Genomic DNA, 19,646 nt, shown 5'->3' on the forward strand with positions numbered 1-19,646 from the left:
TTCCTCCTAAGACATCCTGTACATGCTATAAGCTGTTTTAATGAAGTTTTTAAACATTAATATGATCTGAATTAATATTCACCAGCTTTTCTGAAGTCACTCTTATAATTTCATGCTGCATAAAAGCCTCAGTTTGAGTTTGTGGGCTTTTAGTTAAGCTTGGAGGCAAAAGCTTGTGCTGATTATCATTCTCCTCTCTGAGTTTCTCATTTTCTTGTTGGAGTTGTTCTCTTTCTGCTTGCCACTTATTTTTCTCTTGGTGCAATTCATCTTCCAGCTGCCTACATGAATTTACAGTTTAGAGAGTTAATGATTCCCAGACTTAATTAACAAAAATAAGATATGGTACTGCATTTTTGCAAATACCTGTTTATCTTCTGTGCTTCAAATTCCAGTACTAGCTCCACAACCTCATTTATTAAGTGTACATGACTTTCATAGTTGATACTAGCAACATTCTTCAAACCTTCAGTTTGCTTTGCTAGAATACTGTGTAACTGAATGCATTCCTCTCTCCATCTGTCAACTTCAAGTTGCAGCTGAATGTACTGCTCTGAATGAGAACAAATTTATAAACTGTCATAAATAAATGAAATTAATACTAATTCAAGTATAAGAAAATAACACCAGTCGTGTAGAAAATCAGATGTTATGCTGTTGAACAGTCACCTGTGAATGTCAAGTTACCATCCCTAGAGTATTTGGAAACACAGACTTAAAATGCACATCAGGAACACATTCTCAAACATTATATCTATTATATTTGTTTTAGTGTTATAGCAATTTTATACCTTTAGCATGTAGTATGATAGAATAATTATTTCTGTCTAGAACTGGCAGTATTTGTAAAAACCTGCACTTACAGAAGTCCTCAATTATTAGAAAGAGCAGCTATGGAGGAAAAAAAACTATTTTTCAGAATGAAAACCATGAACTTGGCCATTTGGGAACAACAGCAACAAGAAAGATCCTTACTATGATGAAGGAACAATTTGATCTTACTTAGCAATTCTTCTCGCCCTGGACCATCATCTAATGTTTGATTAGAACAGCAATCATCGAATGATAGCTGAAGTTTAGTCATATTTGCATGTAATCTTCGATTTTCCACTTCCAGTTGCTGCAACTGAAATTGACATATAAAAGGTGTCTCAAGAATGATGCCTCAGAGGTAACAGATACATAAAACAGAATTAAACTGACTCAACACTGCTCAGTTTATGTTCCTGGCTCAAAAAAGATTTTTATGTAATGATATCACTTATCATTTTTTATGTACAATTTGAGGTACCTTAATATGCAGTGGTCTTTGTAGTATTGCATACTTGAGATTACCTCAGAGTCTGTCACACATCTATAAGTATGAAGAACCTTGTCTCTTAACTGTGTCCACATTGGAGTCTGTTTCTCAACAGAGTATTTGTTAAACAAACATGCTGTAAAAATGTCAATTTTCTCTGGTCCTCTTCCCTAACAGTTAGTTGAAAATGGAGCTATTTATAATTTTTAACACTACTGGTGAATGGGGTTGTTCATATTAATAGTTGGGTCTTTTGCAGCTCTGTTTATTTTATAATCAGTTTCATCATAACAATAATAAACACCTACAGCCACTGCACATACCAAATGTTTAACAGTGTCGTGTGTAGCCTGCAACATCAAATGTTGCCTAAAGAAATAGTTGTTTTATGTTATGGACTAAAATCTACATCCAAGTTTTATTTCAGTTTCACCACCATGTCTAAATGCCATAATAAACATGTTTAAAATACTCTAATGCTAACTATGAATGAGCACTTTTTAAAAAACAAAAATTATGACATTGTAGCCTCGTTGCCTGGGAGGCTCCATCCAGGAAAGTTCAGCCCCGGGTTGCAAGTCTTATTTCAGGTGACGCAACGTTGGGTGGCTTGCATGTCAGTGGTGGTGGTGGTAGTGGTGGTGGTGGTGGTGGTGACACAACATGGCCGGAAATCGAACCTGGGCCCACTGCATGGCAGGCAAACACATTGCCACTCAGCTAAGCAGGTTGACTACTAATAACAAATCAACATACATACACTGCAGACCACCATATAGAGCACAGCAGAGGGTACTTTGTGCCACTATTAATCACTTCCTCTCCTGTTTGACTTGCAAATGGAGCAATGAAGAAATGAATATCTAAAAGCCTCCATACAGGCCCTAATTTCTTACATCTTATCTTCATGATCCTTATGTGAAATGCATGTTGGTAGCAGTGGATTCATTATGTAGTCAGCCTCAAATGTTGGTTCTCTAAATTTCAGGAATAACGCCTTGCAGAAAGAGCATTATCTTTCCTCAAGGGATTCTCATTTAAGTTCATAAAGCATCTTCATAACACTTGTGTGCTGATGGTGCCATGTACCCCTCATTCACCTAAAGGGATCAGCAACCCCTCAGACACTGAACCATCATGGGCTTGCATAGGTACAAGGTATTGCCTCACTGCACTGAACTGATCACATAAAGGATGACAGACAGCAGGACGAGCACCACCAGAGGTCCTCCACGTCAGGGACCTATTTCCTCAACTGGGTTGTGTGCAGAACTGGATTGGCATGAATTCCTCCATGTCCCATCTATACAGGACAGTGCAAGCCAATACGATTTGACGGTTCACCACACCAGGGTTCTGGGCCAATTCACACACACACCTCTAAGCAGCTAATCAGTCAGGGCCTGATCAGAAGCCACCACAGCAGCACTTATAACTTTCCAGTGATATCCTGAGACATACCTGTCAACCAGCTATGTTGAGCACTCGACCTCTGTCATTAGGGACTATCTGTGGCATGGTCTTCATGCCCCACAATGTTTATTCACTGAGTGCTCCAGGTGTGTGCCTGTTAGTGTCAGAGAAGTTATATTGTATTTTATTGAGAAGAGTTTTCCTTTGTTATTAAATCTCTCTACTGTGGTTGTAATAGACCCTTGTTCTTGTTTAGCTGTATCTTACTATTTCTTATCAAGCATCTACCCATGGGACAAATTGCAGATTGAATCTATTGGTAACTAATCCAGCTGCCCACTCTGAACTGCTTCATGTCTTCCTTTAATCCAACCTGATGGGGATGCCAAATACTTGAATGAATGAATAGCACTAGCATTCTATACACCATCTCCTTTATGGATGAGCTACACTTTGCCAAAATTCTTCAACTAAAATGAAGTCTACCATTCACCTTCCCTACTGCCATTCTGAGGTATTCATTCCACTTCATATCTACATCTACATCCAATCATTTCACTTATGTCGTACTGCACAACCACAGAAAAAAAACCTATACAAAGGGTAGAAACTGGCACATCCCCATTATGATTACAAAAGTGGCCTCCTGCTGCTGCTCATTTGATACAGAAGTCTTATGATAACACAGCTATAAAGCATTCTCATAAAAATAGGAGTATGCCATGGTGAAACTTTTGCTTCCACTGATAGAAATATGTTGCACAGAAGCTCGCTAAAAAGTGTATAATCAACTGTTTGAAATATTTCTCAATAATAGTTGCAAAGAGGATCCAAGTTTGTACCATTTATCCATCTTATTTGCTAAGTGAATAACAATTTCTGATAATTAGACAAAGTTAATTAGCAACAGTTAGAAAAGTACCCTTTTAAGAAAGTGTCATTTGCAGCCTGTCTAAGTTTTCTGATTTATCATGGTATAGTTCTCTAACTGGATTCTTTCATGTCATGGTATAGTCCTCTAAATATATGTTTACATTAAGAATATCCCTCCTAACAAATCTTTCTTACTACTATATTGAAAGTCATTACTGAATTGAATCTTGACAATAGGAAATGTTCCCATACATCACAGCTATTAACTACAGGCAGTGTAGATAACTGTTATGAGCTTGTAACAAGAGGACTGAGTGGAGAGCAAAAAGTTTCACTTCTTAATCAATACTGGTTCTGTGATACTGATATAGGATAATTGCAGATTAGAAACTGACATTTGTTTTATGTGGGTGACATGAGCTGCGTACAATATAATAAAGTATTGAGGAAGATTAGCTCAACATCCTTCTGGTAATGACAAATCAACCATGTCCTCCTCAATAGTAATATCTCATCATTCACCATAACTGATTTAGGAAAAATAAAACACATGTGTTTGAAACCTGGGAAAAATAGGCAACTTTATCTCCCAAAAAATTAAGACCTGCCATGCAAGTGCATGAGGTCGGGCTTGCTGATCACAGCTTACTGTAATTGTGATAGTGCTGTAGGTTAACATCAACAGTGATCTGATAAACAATTAACCATTATGATAAAATTCCCTTGACCTCACAATAACATCAAATGGTGTAAAATCATCAAGCCCTTGGGCCAAGTACTCCTCTGCCATTGTCAAGTGGTGACTATCTTTTGGTTTCTGCCATCATACTTATACAGCAGTGCTTCCTTCTTTGATGTCACTGGTGTTTGCTCCACTGCCATATAGTGTAATACTTTCATTGCACACCCACAGCACCCACTTCAATTTTCTGATGGTAGGGTCCCAAGGCTTGCTTAACTATAGGCCATCAACTTCATTGAGAGTGTTGTTACAAATTTTTATCTCTATTGCTTTTTTAATTATGATATCCTAGAAACAACACATCTGTGTAATAACTGATGTCTTTTTGAATGAAATGTGATGTCTGTTTTTCAGAGCATGCTCTGCTACCCTTGATCACTCAGGGTAACAAAAGTGAAAGTATCTTGTGTTCTACTCAGCACTGTTCATTAATATGCACAGTCTGTCCAACATAAAAATATCCACACCCACACAATATTTTATGTACTACTGGCATTCAAACACCTATACCATCTTTCAAAGGACTGATGAGTTGTGAAACTTTTGTTGGAGCGCTGATGACCGAATCTATTTCATGCCTCTTTAGGAAATGGCTGATAAAAGCAATCAGACTTTGCAGGAGGCATGTCCAGCATGATGTTCTCCATAAACAAGTTGGGTATAACTAGAGCTAATGGACTTTTCAACGTGAGGCCGTCCATCTGATTTTGTATGATGGAGAATATAGAATATTTTAATCAGAAAAATGCTTTTCACTGGATGTGGCTCCTGCAAAGCCTAGTTGCTTTTATCATTACATTGAGTATACATTCATCATCTGGTCTCATGAATGTAAAAATCTTGGGGAATTCTTGGATCACATCAACAATATCCATGACACCATCAAATTCACAATGGAGGTAGAGACTGGTAGTGCCTTGCACTTCCTTGATGTCCTCATCTGCCATAAAGCAATTTGTGTGTCAGCCACAGTGTTTACTGGAAACCCACCCACACATACTGCAGACTGCAGATACCTGCACATTAACAGCTATCACTATCTGTCACAAAAATATTCTGTTCTGAGGATCTTAGTGCATTGTATGGAAGGTGTCTCAGATGCTGAAAACCTGCTGAAGGAACTGAGCCACATACAGAAAGTATTCAAGGAAAACAGATACACTTGTTACCAGATTTCACAAACCACCTTCCTGAAAACACAGGAGCAGAAGGACCCTGAATAAAACTCAATGAAGCTTATGTTTTTTTCCGTTCTGTGGTTCATTAATCAGAAATATTAGCCACTTCTTAAAGGGGTATGAAACAGATTCAGTCTACAGGCCTCCAACAAAAATTTGACAACTCACGAGACCTGTAAAAGTGATGTAGGCCTCAGAATGCCAGGAGTATATAAAATACTGTGAGAGCATTGACAGTTTTCTGTCAGACAGAACAAGAGAGATGCTTTCCCCTGTCATGTCATAAGAAATCAGTGATAGTAGAGCATGCTCTAGAATATTCACATTATACTGCATTCAAAGAGACATCATTTATTACATGGACTAGTTGCTTCTGGGATAGCATAATTAAAGAAGTGATAGATAAAAGTTTGTGAAAACACCCTCAGCAAAGGTGGTAGCCTACCATTGAGCAAGGATTGTAACACAGCCATCAGAAAGCTGAAGCAGGTGCAGCAGGGGCGCAATGCAAACATTACCCTATATGGTGCTGGAGTGAGCACCAGTGACGTCATGTAAGGCAGTGCAGCAGTAAAGGATGTTAGCGGCAACCAAAAGACAGTCACTACTTGACAGTTGACAAGGAGTACTTGACTGAAAGCTTGTGAGTTTTAAACCAATTGCTGCAGCTGGAAGTTCAAGAGAGTTTTAGTGGTACATATCACTGCAAAACCATGCATTAATATAAATCCTCCATAATATTTTAAATGACTCCACATCATACTTAATCAACATGGAATGAGGTTCAGAAATGTTATATTTATGTATGGCCAACTTCACTGATTTGTACATCACTAAAACTAACCGACTTACAGCTAAGATCTTCCCAATTTCATATTCAAAAAAGATAAAAGGAGCACTAACAACTAGCCTCATGTTAGCACTTTGCCGTCCTCACATCTCGTACAAATTTATACACTTGGCGCTGGCAGCACTAATTCAGATTACTTGGCTTGTCACTGGCCACTTGTCACCTTTCCATAGATGACAAGCTTCTAAAACATTGACTTTTGTGAGCTTTAATTTTCCAGAAATCCTCTATTTTGCCATGTCATTCCACAAACTCAAATTTTCTTTTCAAGTAACTCCTTTGCAAGTTCTACACTGTTATAATAATCAGCCATGAAGAAGTGGTGCCACTTTCCCTCAGAAGGTGCAATAGTTCCATCACTGTTTTTGCTAAAGGCTGTCCAGCACCGGAATATATCTCGAATGAAGAAATGTATCCTATACTCAAATCACACAGCATCCGAATGAGTATGCCGTATTTCATAATTTTTGATGGATTATAAACTTTAAAATTTAACTGTCCACCCAATGGTGTCATTCCTTCATCAGTTGAGATGTTCTGACTTGGATTAAACATTTCTTCAAACTTTTTGGAAAAATAATCTATTACGAATTGCACTTTGACTAGCTGGTCGGCATTATCCAGTTTACTGTTGCTGTTGGAAAAATGTAAAAATGATAATATTTGTCTGAATCGGTTGCAGGACATCGTTTTGCAAAATATCAGTGTGTCTATCAATGGATTTGTTGACCAATAATCATCAATCCTTGCTGTATTTATAATTCTCATAAGTATAGCAGCCCAAACCAATTTCTATGCTTGGGTCCCATAACGTTGACAAATTTGGCATTTTTTAAATCCAGTTTCCTTCTCTTGCAATTTTGACTATAGTACTTGTTGGATTCGTTGCTCATATATTCAAATAGATCGTTCCCGACATCTAATTCTACGATATCCTCGATGCTCTGTGTATTTTTGGGAAATATGTTTGGACCCGAGGATCCTTAAAATTTATTATTGGTCTTTGGTAAATCAAAGTCTGACCCCTGTGCACTGTCTTCTTCATCTGATTCAGCCGAATCAGTTGGAAACCGTAGCCTTCACTGAATTCTTCTTGGACGTATTTTACTATCTTCCTACGATTCTGCTTCACTTTAATTTTTTTGATATTCTGTGTCTTCTTCCTAATCAGCCAAGTCATTCAAAATGTCAGTCAAGACGTCTGCACCTTCATTGTAAATAATCCTATTTTCTCTTTCATCTGCCATGATGAAAGGGTGCAAGTACTTATAAAAACAAGAAACTTATTGATGTGTGTAACTTATTGTTACCTAAACAAAACACCAACAGAATGCAAAAGATACTGAAGTGCTGGCGCTGGCCACTGCATCATCCTATGCTAAAGACACCACTGTGGTGTCACCGACCACTGAGCGACACTATGCAGACGACACCACTGTGATGTCGCCGGCCATTGACCGCTATTTTGTGCACGACACTACTGTTGTATCACCAGACAACGTAGTGTTAATATTTCTGAATTATGAGAAGGAATTTGTTCTGTCCTGTGATGCAAATAGCTAGCCAGGAGGCTGTACTATAAGCAAAGATGTGTATGGGAAAGAGCACCTTGCAGCCTACGCATCAAAACAGTAAAATGAAGCTGCAAAATTACTTGAGTGTGGAAAAGGAAATGTTGAGTTTGATGTGTGGTATCATGTACTTCAGGCGCTATATTTATGCCAGGAAATTGAGAGTCTTAAATGATCACACAGTGTCAAAATGGCTATTAAGCTTGAAGGAGGCTCCAAGCAGGTGGACTTGGTGGGAATTGAAATTAAACAAATTTGACTGGAGGAGATTTATAAGCCAGGCAGAAAGCACATAAAATGCAGACGGATTAAGCAGAAAGTTTGGTGTCATATGGACACTTGGCTGTAACCATACAGAATGATAGAAGCTGCTAACTGCTGATGCTGACTTCAAGCTATTCAAAACATAGCCACAATCTGCCATGCACAATGGAATGCTAGGTAGGGCACTGAAGCTTGAGCCATGCATCATGATGTCTGCTGCATTATGGGAAGAAGTATTGAAGGAAGTTCACACCCACATTCTAATTGGGCACAGAGGTCAAAGAACAATAGATTGTAAGGTTGCTCAACAATATTGGTGAAGAGTGTGAATACAGGATGTTGACAAGTATGTGATAAATTGTGTGCTAGGTGCATAGTGTGCTTCATCAGCAAGTACCACTGGTAAAGGGACATCCTCCTCTAACATTACCTTTATTCAACAGAAGTTATCGATAGCAAAAAAACTTCCTACCTTATAAACAGGTTAATATTATCTCATCGGTTTAACTAAAAGAATTTCATATGATTTTGTGAATGATGTATTATACTTCACTCTAAAATGTATAAAAAGACATTATTTCATTACAATTGATATGTATTACCTGTATATTTACACTTAAAATTTTATTTTCTTTTGGAAATATTTGAAATCACGAAATAAAATCACGAACTATCTGGCTCACTTAAAATTCCTATTATTAATTGCACAATCTGATAATATTTATTAAATTTATTTCTGGTCTCATTTATAAAATAATTATATAGCTTTGTGAAAATTCTTCTTTTGTCAAGAAAGTTTGTAAACCCTGTTTTGTAAACTCTTTGGACTGTTGTTAGTACCACAGAATGAAGTAATAGTGGGCACAACTCTGATGGAATTGGACATGTTTTTAATTTTGGCAATAAAAATAAAATTTTTGGTTTTATGGAAGTGTAAATTGTAAAGACAGTGTGATATAGAGAAGTGTGATACAATAAAAAAAGTACAAAAACAGAAATTACACAACAGACTTACTTAACAGTTATCATGTCATCTGAAAACCTACAAAGTCAAAAAATTGAAGCCTCAAGAATCAACCCCTAGATGTGAAAAACTGGAGCCAATGATGAGAAAAGAAGGTAAGTAAAAAAGTTTATTTGTCAATCTTACTCCTCTCAAAGCTTATGAAACAAGTCAATTATTTAGAAGAGTGAAAATCAACTGTTGATGTGAGGGAGGGTAATTTTACAATTGGTGGCGTGATCAATTGACTGATAATGAAGTTTTGTCTGTTAGAGAAGGGACAGTGATTTGTGCCATTTGCAGTTTATATTGAATTTCCCATCACTCAGAGGAAGAAGACCGAGAGCTGCACAGCCAAGTTATAACAACAGTGATGAGATATTTCCCATAATGATGCACCAGATCAATTGAAAGAGGACTTTACAACTACAATGAGTTACATCAAAAAGGAAAGCTAAGTACAAAGTATTTGTGAAATTAATTTGTTTGTGTACTTGTGTGATTGTTAACAAAATGAATAGAGATGAGGGCAGGTGTGATGTAGAAGTGAAAGCTGTGGGACCCAGTCAGGACATGGATGAGCCGAGTGAAAATGTAGTCAGCAAAGAAACAATAAAAACTGATATTTTGCAGTTAATTTGGGCAAAGCTAGAGGAAATGAAGACAGATAATAACAGTAAATTTAGTGCATTAATGAGCAGTCAACTGAAATAAGCACGGACAATGATAGAAAATTTTCTTCACTACAAGGACAATTAAATGACCTAGAAGCTGAAAACAATAGTAAAATGGATAAGGTACAATACCAAACAGACAAACTTAGTAATCACGTTTCAGAGCTAAAAAGTAGGTTGTCCGAGGGATTAAGAAGTGTGAACAAAAAAGTTGATGTCTTAGAAAATAAATTTATTGTTTTGGAAAATGAGTTAGTTGCCGAGTCTGCAAGACAGATGAAGAATGTTAATGACATCAGAGTTGAACAGAAGGTCATAGCAGAAAAAATGGAACAGAACTTTAGTAGTTTAAATCAAAGAATTTTAAATGTTGAAAACAGTATGCAAACTAATGTAAATATTTTAGATCAAAAAATTTCAGCAGTTCAGAAAAACTGTATTTACAAAAATCTGCATTCAAACAATAGAGTTGCATGGTGCAACATTCCAATCAAAATTTTTTCTGTAAGACAATTCACATCCAGTAGATCTTCTGCACCACTGTAAAGAGAGTTGTGTGTCAGGCATTTGTGACAGTCACAAAATTAAATTTGTTAAAAGATGTCTTGAAGGCGAAGCTCTGTCTTGGGTAAATCTAAATTTAAGTCAGTGGGAAACATCTCAAAGTTTCAAAAAAAGTTTTTTAAATAAATTATAGTTTGAAGCTGAACGGGGGAGAATTAAAAGTGAACTTTTGAATAGTCCTAATTATAGGAATTGGGCAATACCCTGAAAGAGTTTTGTAAGAATCAACTTCAGAAATTTATGCACCTTGATAAACCATTTGATGAAATGGCAATGACTGATGCACTCGAAAGGAGATTACCAAAAAGGTTGCAGTGGGATTTAGTGCACAGGCCTGATGATTGCCTTGAACAATTTTTACAATATGTTGACAGGCTGGATAGGGCAGTAGAAAGAAGCATGTACCATAATAATGAGAGAGATTACAACGGTAATAACTACAGAAACAGAGATAATGGTAGCTTCTATCAGGATCAAAATGTTAATAGAGACAGAAATTTTTAACATCAGCAGGATAGGAATAATGGGGATAACCTAGGGCAATTTAATAGAAGAAACAATTGTAGATGTAACTACTCGGGAAACAGCAATCCGCCTCAATGAAGGTCCATAGTTTTGGGGCGTGGAAACACAAAAAGCATGGGACCTTCAATTTACACTTTTATTTTCTCACTTATGTTTTGATAAAAAGTTTTGAGATACTATATTTAATTATAGTGTTGTCAGTACCAATTACAAACCAGAATGTGACACTAATGAGAGTTTTGATGCAGTATGTACTAAGGATTTCTACTTTTGGTCAGAAAACAGTGTTATTGATGTATACCAGTCAGGTGATGACTCCACTGGATCTGAACTAGATAGTATTTTTTATATAGATGCGAATGAGAGCTGTGAAATGACTGAAGTTGGTATGTCTGAGACTGGTAGCTTATTCAGAATGAATGTATGATCATCAATCATAATCAACAATCATACTCATCAATCGTACTCGTCAATCACACTCATCAATCACACTCATCAATCATACTCATCAATCATGCTCATCAATCATAATCATCAATCATAATCATCATCAGGGATTATGATTATGATGATTATCGTGTAGTTGTGGAGTTTAAGAATAATGAAGTTTCAGAGTTATTTGTGAATAAAGGTAAGGTGATGTATGTGTTGATGTAAGTTAGAGTCTTGGAATACCAGTCCAGTCAAAGCAGTTTTTCATTAATGTCACACAGAGTAATGAGTTATCTGTAAGCCAAGAGAAAAAGGTCAAAATATTTTTAAGTTTGTTTTGGACGAGACTAATGGTAACATAGAAAAATGCACATTCTGGAATAAGTTAGCTGTAGTTAGTCAAAATTTATATCCAAATTGGTGGAATAAAGTCAAAGAAGATCTGAGCAGGAAGTGTAATTTTGACAGTAATATATTTTTTGTGTTCCTTCTGTAATAAGTGAGGTCAGTTGCACTATGGAATCCATTCCTTGTCTTTAATCTATACCTGACAAAATGAGTAACCAAAGTGATTATATGATATCAGTAAAGTTGATTAAACCCTGTAAAAACAGTGTGGATGTAGCATTTGACAAAATTGAAAGTGATATTTTATATGAAGTGTCTATTATCAGAGATGATGATTCAGATTTTGGATGTCCATACATTAACATTAAGATTGATCAGTGGGAAGGGAACTGTTTGTTTGAGACAGGTACCAATTGGTGGTATATCTGAACAGTTTAGAGACAAGATCCAGCATAATAAGAATTTTGTGGAAATGTCCATTGCACGTGTAAAGATAAGAGGAACTAGTGGTAAGTAAAGCAAGTATGTAAAATGTTAAAGTACTGTTGACTTTTAGTATAGAGGACAAGACCTATGACCATGGTTGCTTAATTATCTAGAAGAAAATACACACTACGTTTGCAGATTCATAGGACTACATAATTGTGATGTGTTTATCAAGAATGTAGTATGTAAGATAATGTCATTCCTAGAGTTTTGTCTTATCTATAGGCTGTTCAAATTTATGATGCACTATATAATGATGTTTTGTAATAGATTTGTGCTTTAGAATATGATACATATATGCTATGAGACTACATGAGTAGATATTTTTGCAATTTTGAAATGGGATAATATACATAATTTGTACTGTAAAAAATATGAATAGTATGTTAGTATATCTGTGTGTATCACCTTGTTGGTTTATTCTTTCCATTGCAGTTAACTCCGTTTATCAAAGTTTCATATGTGAACCATTTTTAAATCTCATCTCACATAAGTAACTGCTTTTGGAAACTTAATAGGGAGAGCATACTCCGTGTGATGTAAAGAAGGTATTGAACAGCATAATTAGTACATAAAACAATGTTTCAGGATTTGGTTGAATGCTAGACTGAAAGTTTGAGAACTCTAAGGAGGAAACTGAAAGCTGTGGGTAGATTCACTCCCACACTGCTGTATGGCTGTACCTGGCTGGACCAGTCAACTTACAAGAAATCGTAGGTGCTGGGTAATGTACTCAAGCACCTGCCAACTACATCAGTGTTGTGACGGAGATTTGTAAATTGTTAACCAAGACTACCAAAGACAGTGTTATTTCACATAAATGTAAGTTTTTTTTTAAGTAGGGGGATTAAATTCCCAATACATTATGTAACTTTGAATCAGTATGTATATATATGTTTTATCAGTTGTAAAGGAGTCTTCTAGACCTTTATGTATGTAGGTTAGTTTGTATGTCTTCCACACTATTTGCTAGCATAGTCAATATAACAAGATGTATACATGGCTACTTCCATACACTGATTTTTGTCCTCAAGCTACTTTATTATGTCATCATTTAAAGCTATTTATGACTCTCCCTCCTTTCATGAATCAACATATCCTCAAATACTCTGGTTTATGTAGCTGATTGATTTTGTACTATATTCCTACTCATAATTGAGTATATTCCTCTGGTCTGTACCCATCGCCGTAATTTTAGAGTCGGGTCACTCATCGTACACTTAGGCTCTGAATTTTTTCTCGTCTCTTTTTAAGGCTTTGAAGGTGTGATTTTATGGATGTGTACTTACAATTTGTAATTATAGTCTCTGTACTTATTTCCATAGTGTAGTGTTGTAATGTTTTGACTTTGTATTATTTGTCTTTTAACAGTATGCTCCACAGATCTGAAAAGCTGAATGCCCTGCCCTGACATATGTATAGATTATGACTTGTATAGCAGATATTTTTCTGTTTTCTGTAATATGTTATGTACCAGATACTTCTATACATCAGTATTCAACCTTTTGGCATCATTTTGTACACCGAGTGTCAAACTTTATAGTCTGTCACAAAATACTGTAAACAAACAGTTTCAAAATTTTGTGAAGGGGATACTGTAAAGGGACCCCATCCTCTAACATTACCTTTATTCAACAGAAGTTATAGATACCAAAAATATTTTCTACCTTTTGAACAGGTTAATATTGTCTCAGCTATTTAACTGAAAGAATTTCATATGCTTTTGTATATGATGTATTATATTTCAGACTAAAATGCACAAGGAGAAATTATTTTATTACTTTATCACAATCTATATGTATTGACACTCTATGTACAGTTACAATTACTTTTCTTTTAGAAATATTTTAAATTACAAAATATCTGGCATACTTAAAATTCCTATTGTTAATTGCACAATCTGACAATATTTATTTCTGGTCTCATCTATAAAATGATATAGCTTGGTGAAGATCCCTCTTTTGTCAAGAAAGTTTGTAAACTCTTTTTGTTTTGTAAAATCTCTTGAATATTTTTAGTACTGCAGAATGAAGTAGTAGTGGGTATGGATCCGATGGAATTTATTGAGATTTTAATTTTGGCAATAACAATGCAATTCTAGGCTTTATGGAAGTGGAAATTGTAAAGACAGTGTGATATCAAAAAAGCACAAAAATAGAAATTACACAGCAGACTTACTTAATAGTTAGCATGTAATTTGAAACCTACAGAGTGAAAAAAATTTAAGCTTCAAGAATCAACCCGTAGATGTGACAAACTAGAGCCAACAATAAGGAAAGAAGATATGTAAAAAAGTTTATTCGTAAATCTTACTTCTCTCAAAGCTTATGAAACCGGTCAATTATTTACAAGAGTGAAAATCAACTGGTGATGCAAGGGAGGGTAAGATTACACAATTCAATGATTACCAGGATCACCCAGGCCATTTTAGATGGTTGGAATGAACAGTTTTGGGTCCATTGAGCCAAAAATGATGGGAAACCACTCCTTTTTGACTATCATAGACCACTTTTTGTGTTACCTTGCAAAGATTACAAATCAGCTAGCAATTACAGTAGCACAAGCAATTGTGAATAACTGGTTACTGAAGTTTGGCATCCCCAACATGATAATCACTGAACAGGGCAACATCATTATGTCAGAGATAATGAAACAGCCATTACATCCATCACACATCTGGAAACAAAGAACCAGTCCTTGCACCTGCAGTCTAAAGAGAGGACTGAACACATTCACCAAACCATAGATAAGGTGCTGAGCTATTACTTCAACAGTCACCATAATGAATAGGATGTTTACTTACCCTGTGTAATGGCTGTGTATAATTGAAAGGCGCACATTAGTGTTGGGTTGTAACCATATAAGGTGACACATGGAAGAAAGATGCCATAACCTTTTGAGGTATTAAACCTAAGATAGGGAAAAAATGGGAAACATATGGAATTATCGCAAAGCATTAAAAGATATAAGAAAGCAAATGCAAAAGCCAAGCAACAAGGCATTCGATTGGCAAGAGAAAATGGGACAGTATAAAGTTAAACTGCCAGAGTACAGAGCCAAGTGAAGGGTAATGTTAACTGGCCCCTATAACCAAAGAGTAAACTGAAGAAATTTATTACGCAATATTATGTGCCATATCAAGCTGTGGAAATGACATCACTAGTAAACATTCCATTGCAGTTTCTGACACACAAACCATTGCTCAGGTGGAGCACAGTTAATCTTTTAAAGGTGCTTCAGATACTACTACAATTGCCAGCACCACTACTTGGAAAGAAGATAGATGGCAAGAGTAAAGGGGAGTAAAGAATCAAACTCGCATGCAGGCTGCACACAAGATACCATATGCACTCAGGTCACGCACATAAGTGGTTTGTATGTATATTTTATGAATATTTTTTGTATAATTTATTGTATAGCAGATATGGAGTACATGATAAACTTCATGGTAGATTCTGTTGTGTTTGTATAGTTCTCTTATTTTTCTGTTAGTGTTTTCACTTTGATCTGTTTTCTAGTAATAGGCTTGGTATGAAGTGCAATACAGGAGTGGAACACATGTATATCAGCAAAACAGAATGAGTTATATCATGTCTGGTGTATAACAATGGACCATGGGCAGTGTTCTTATGAGGGGGATGTAGGGTGATGCAGATTCCATTTCCCCAGGTGGTGTTGCCACCAAAAATGGGCATGAGTGCAGTCTTTGCAAGAAATTTTGGTTACTTGCAATATTATTTTACTTGTGCATGAATTTTTCTTGGGATAGGGTGTTCATTTCTTGTGGTTTCATGTCAAGAAGAGTATGCTTGGATTATGGGAACCATTCCAAACTGTAGTATTTTTTGTGCACTTTTTATTGTTATTTGTACTGTTTATGTAGTGAGTTATGGGTTGTGTATTCAGTTTGAGGGTGTATCCAAAATTATGTTTGTTTGTTCTAAATAGTGGAAAGCTCTGGAGAAATACACACAACTAAGGACACACGAGGTGATGCTGATCTCCAAACAAAGGGGATGCTATGTGTTAATGTTAGTGGATGAGATTTGTCAATGGCAGAGAGGATGGGTTACAATATGCCTAACTCAGATGCTCCAGACTGTCACAAAGGTGTGTGAGAGTTATTTTTAGGTTGGTCAGTTGGTTGGTTGGTTGGTTGGTTGGTTGGTTGGTTGGGGTTGAAGGGACTAAACAGCAAGGTCATCAGTCCCTTGTTTCAAATGTGGTCCATTCAGAAAGTCTGACATCTCAGAAAAGTCAGAACGATGAAAGGAAAAGGCTAAAAAATGAAAAAAGTGCAGTCGTGCCATCAATGGTAAAAACAAAATGAGGGAATTCAGCAAGAGAGCAACTCCAAGGCTATGCTAGAAGCAGGAAATATCCCACCTCTGAATGCTTTTAAATAGCAGGTGGTCTTGCCTCTACTGCATCAACCACTAGAATGTAGACGTGTGTACTGGAAAAGGAGACTAACTAATTCTAAAAAGAGATAAAAACAGAGTAAAAGGGAAAGAAAAGAGGATCTTGGGCCTGCCCCAACACCAGAGTGAGGTTAAAAACCTTAAAACTGAGAATAAAATCCACTTTCACGGAGGAAACTGAGAACCAGTTCGACCATCTGGGACCTATCAGCCAACATTAAAGGTAAAGTTTGGGGAAGTCTGTACTTAGTACGCAGAGCCAAAAGAAGGCGGCATTCCACCAAAATGCTGAGACCAAGGTATGACAGGAAAAACACTGGTCAATAGCCAGAAGGCCACTCATTAAGTCCGTACATAACAAAACATGGTTGCGTTGGGACTGTTTAATAAAGGTAAGGGCCTGGGAAACTGCCATCAATTCTGCAGTAAACACCCCACATGTAAGTGGGAGTAGATGATTTTCCATGTCAACAGAGAATGTGAAGGCATATCCCACATGATCAGCAGATTTAGAGCCATCAGTGTAAAAAACAACAGCATCCTGAAACTCCCATAAAAAACAACAGAACACCATCGGGGGAATGGAGTCTTTCGGACCTCGAAGCAGCAGGTGGGTGATGTCCACGGTCTGGGAACAAGATAGAATAGGAAGGATGAGTGAGAGAGGAATGGACAGTGATTGCATAAGAAACCAAAAGCTGGGACCGCCGAACGGAAAGGGGGAGGGGGGGGGGGGATCCCAACTTCCACCAGGAGTTTATCAACAGGGCTAATATGGATGGCACCAGTGGCCAAACTGATACCACAATGGTGGACCGGATCCAGGAGGTACAGTGTGGAAGGAGCAGCCGAACCATAAACTTGACAACCATAGTCAAAGTGAGACAGCACTAAAGCCTGATAAAGGCGGAGAAGGATGAAGCAGTCCGCACCCCAAGAGGTGTGGTCAAGGAAGCGAAGGACATTGAGTTCACGGAAACATCCTACCTTCAGGAGTCTGATATGGGGCAGCCAAGTGAGCTTGCTGTCGAAAAGAAGACCCAGGAAATGAAACTGTGGGACCACAGGCAATTGTTGTGCGTCATGATAGAGCTCCAGATCAGGGTAGATTGTAGTACGGCGACAGAAGTGGACCACCCATGGTTTTAAAGGAGAGAATTGAAACCCATGTGAGGGGGTCCATGCAGAGGCACGCCGTATAGCTCCCTGGAGCTGCCGCTCTGCAGAGGCCATCGAAGAGGAACTAACCCAAATGCAGAAATCATCCACATACAGAGCAGGGGGTGACCAAAGAACTGACAGAGGCCACAAGGCCATCAATAGCAATGAGGAAAAGTTCTACACTCAATACGGAACCCTGTGGGATGCCATTCTCCTGGGTCTGTGGAGAATAAAAAACGGTACCAACCCAAACCCTGAATGACTGATGGAACAGAAACTGGCAGATAAAAATCGAGAGTGGGCCTGGAAGACCCCACTGATGACGTGTAAGTAAAATGTGATCGCGCAAAGCAGTGTCATAGGCCTTGCGAAAGTTGAAAAATACTGCAACCAAATGGGGTGCTGGGAAAAAGCCTGCGAAACTGTGGATTCCAAGTGAAGTAAATGATCAATCAGAGACCGCCCCTCTTGGAAACCACACTGGTAAGGGGACAATAGACCCCGAGATTCGAGGATCCAAGTGAGCCGATGGGCTACCATCCATTCAAGTAACTTGCAAACAACATTTGTCAGGCTAATTGGCCAGTAGCTTTTGACAAAGGGGGGTTCTTACCAGTCTTAAGGACAGGAACCATGATGCTATACCTCCACTGAGAAGGGAAGTCACCCTGGAGCCAAATACAGTTAAGGGGCTCCGGAAAGTCTCAAAATCATGAAAAGTTCAATTTTTACTTTTTTGCGTTTTCTGAATCTGTAGATTATTACCTTTTAATAGATATATAATTTATTCAATTCCGAAGACTACAACTATTTTTAAATTTTTTTTGAAATGTGTTCTACATGGGCATGACCCACTGTGGCGCTGTTAAACTGCTGTCAAATGGTGTTATTATTAACGTCCGTGTTCATCAGGTACATTTTAGTGATGTGAGATAAAGTATGTGTTGTGGCTAACCTGTGATGTCTCAATATATATCGCTGGTGTGATTGTCGATTGTTTCATGTTTATTTAATCTGTCGTTATCTCGAAAATATTTGTAATTAATTCTGTTTCTTGAGTCTCTGTTTTGTTGAAGTATAATAATGAGTAAAAGTAAAGTTATTAGAAATACTCTGAAGGCTTTTAAGAAATGGAGAAATGTTGGAAAGCCAAAGGTATGTGTTATTACTGTAAACAATAAAGACGATAACCAAGTGAGTGAACCTAACCTCTCAAGTACACCTGCCCATAGCAGTCAAAGTGGGAAAGAAAATACTTCACAGAAGAAGCTTGGTTCTATGAGTGAAAACTATGAATGTTTTATGGGCGAATCGGATGTGAATGAAATATTTGATATGTTGGTTCTCAAAGGAATTTTTTCAAACTGTATAAGATGTACTCATTGTAGTGAAGCTGGTCTGGAACTCTCTATAATAAAGCACGTAGGACTTGCTAGTGAAATACAACTGAAATGTGATAAGTGTTCATATATGACCACCTTTTGGAACAGTGTTGCAGTAACTGCAACTGAAGAAAATGGTAGCAAAATCTACAAACACAACATTAGATTTGTTTATTCCTTGCGTTCAGTTGGTAAGGGTGCTACTGCAGGTGCAATTTTCTGTGGCATCATGAATCTTCCAAATCCCCCAACCAAGTTTACGACCTATAATAAATTAATAAGGTCTAAAGTAGAAGATGTCTGTATAGAATCTATGAAGAACGCTGTGGAAGAGGCAGTAATGGAAAATAATGGTAAGAGAGATTTGACTGCAGCGTTCGATGGTACCTGGCATAAACGGGGACACACATCTCTTCATGGTGTAGTATCTGCCACCAGTATGTATACAGGGAAAGTTTT

The 19,646-nt window shown here is 37.2% G+C and overlaps 1 protein-coding gene across 1 annotated transcript in view; it reads right to left on the reverse strand.

The window, feature by feature from the left end:
* LOC126471263 (unconventional myosin-Va-like) overlaps nucleotides 1–19,646 on the reverse strand; it is a 131,293-nt gene that overhangs the window by 72,396 nt on the left and 39,251 nt on the right. The window contains exons 4-6 of the mRNA XM_050099381.1: nucleotides 1,003–1,126; nucleotides 367–553; nucleotides 83–281 (exon numbers count right to left, since the gene is read on the reverse strand). Coding sequence (XP_049955338.1) covers nucleotides 83–281; nucleotides 367–553; nucleotides 1,003–1,126 — 510 coding nt within the window. The remainder of the gene's footprint in view (nucleotides 1–82; nucleotides 282–366; nucleotides 554–1,002; nucleotides 1,127–19,646) is intronic.

The sequence above is a fragment of the Schistocerca serialis genome, chromosome 3 (assembly GCF_023864345.2).
Source record: "Schistocerca serialis cubense isolate TAMUIC-IGC-003099 chromosome 3, iqSchSeri2.2, whole genome shotgun sequence".
Lineage (NCBI taxonomy): Eukaryota > Metazoa > Arthropoda > Insecta > Orthoptera > Acrididae > Schistocerca > Schistocerca serialis.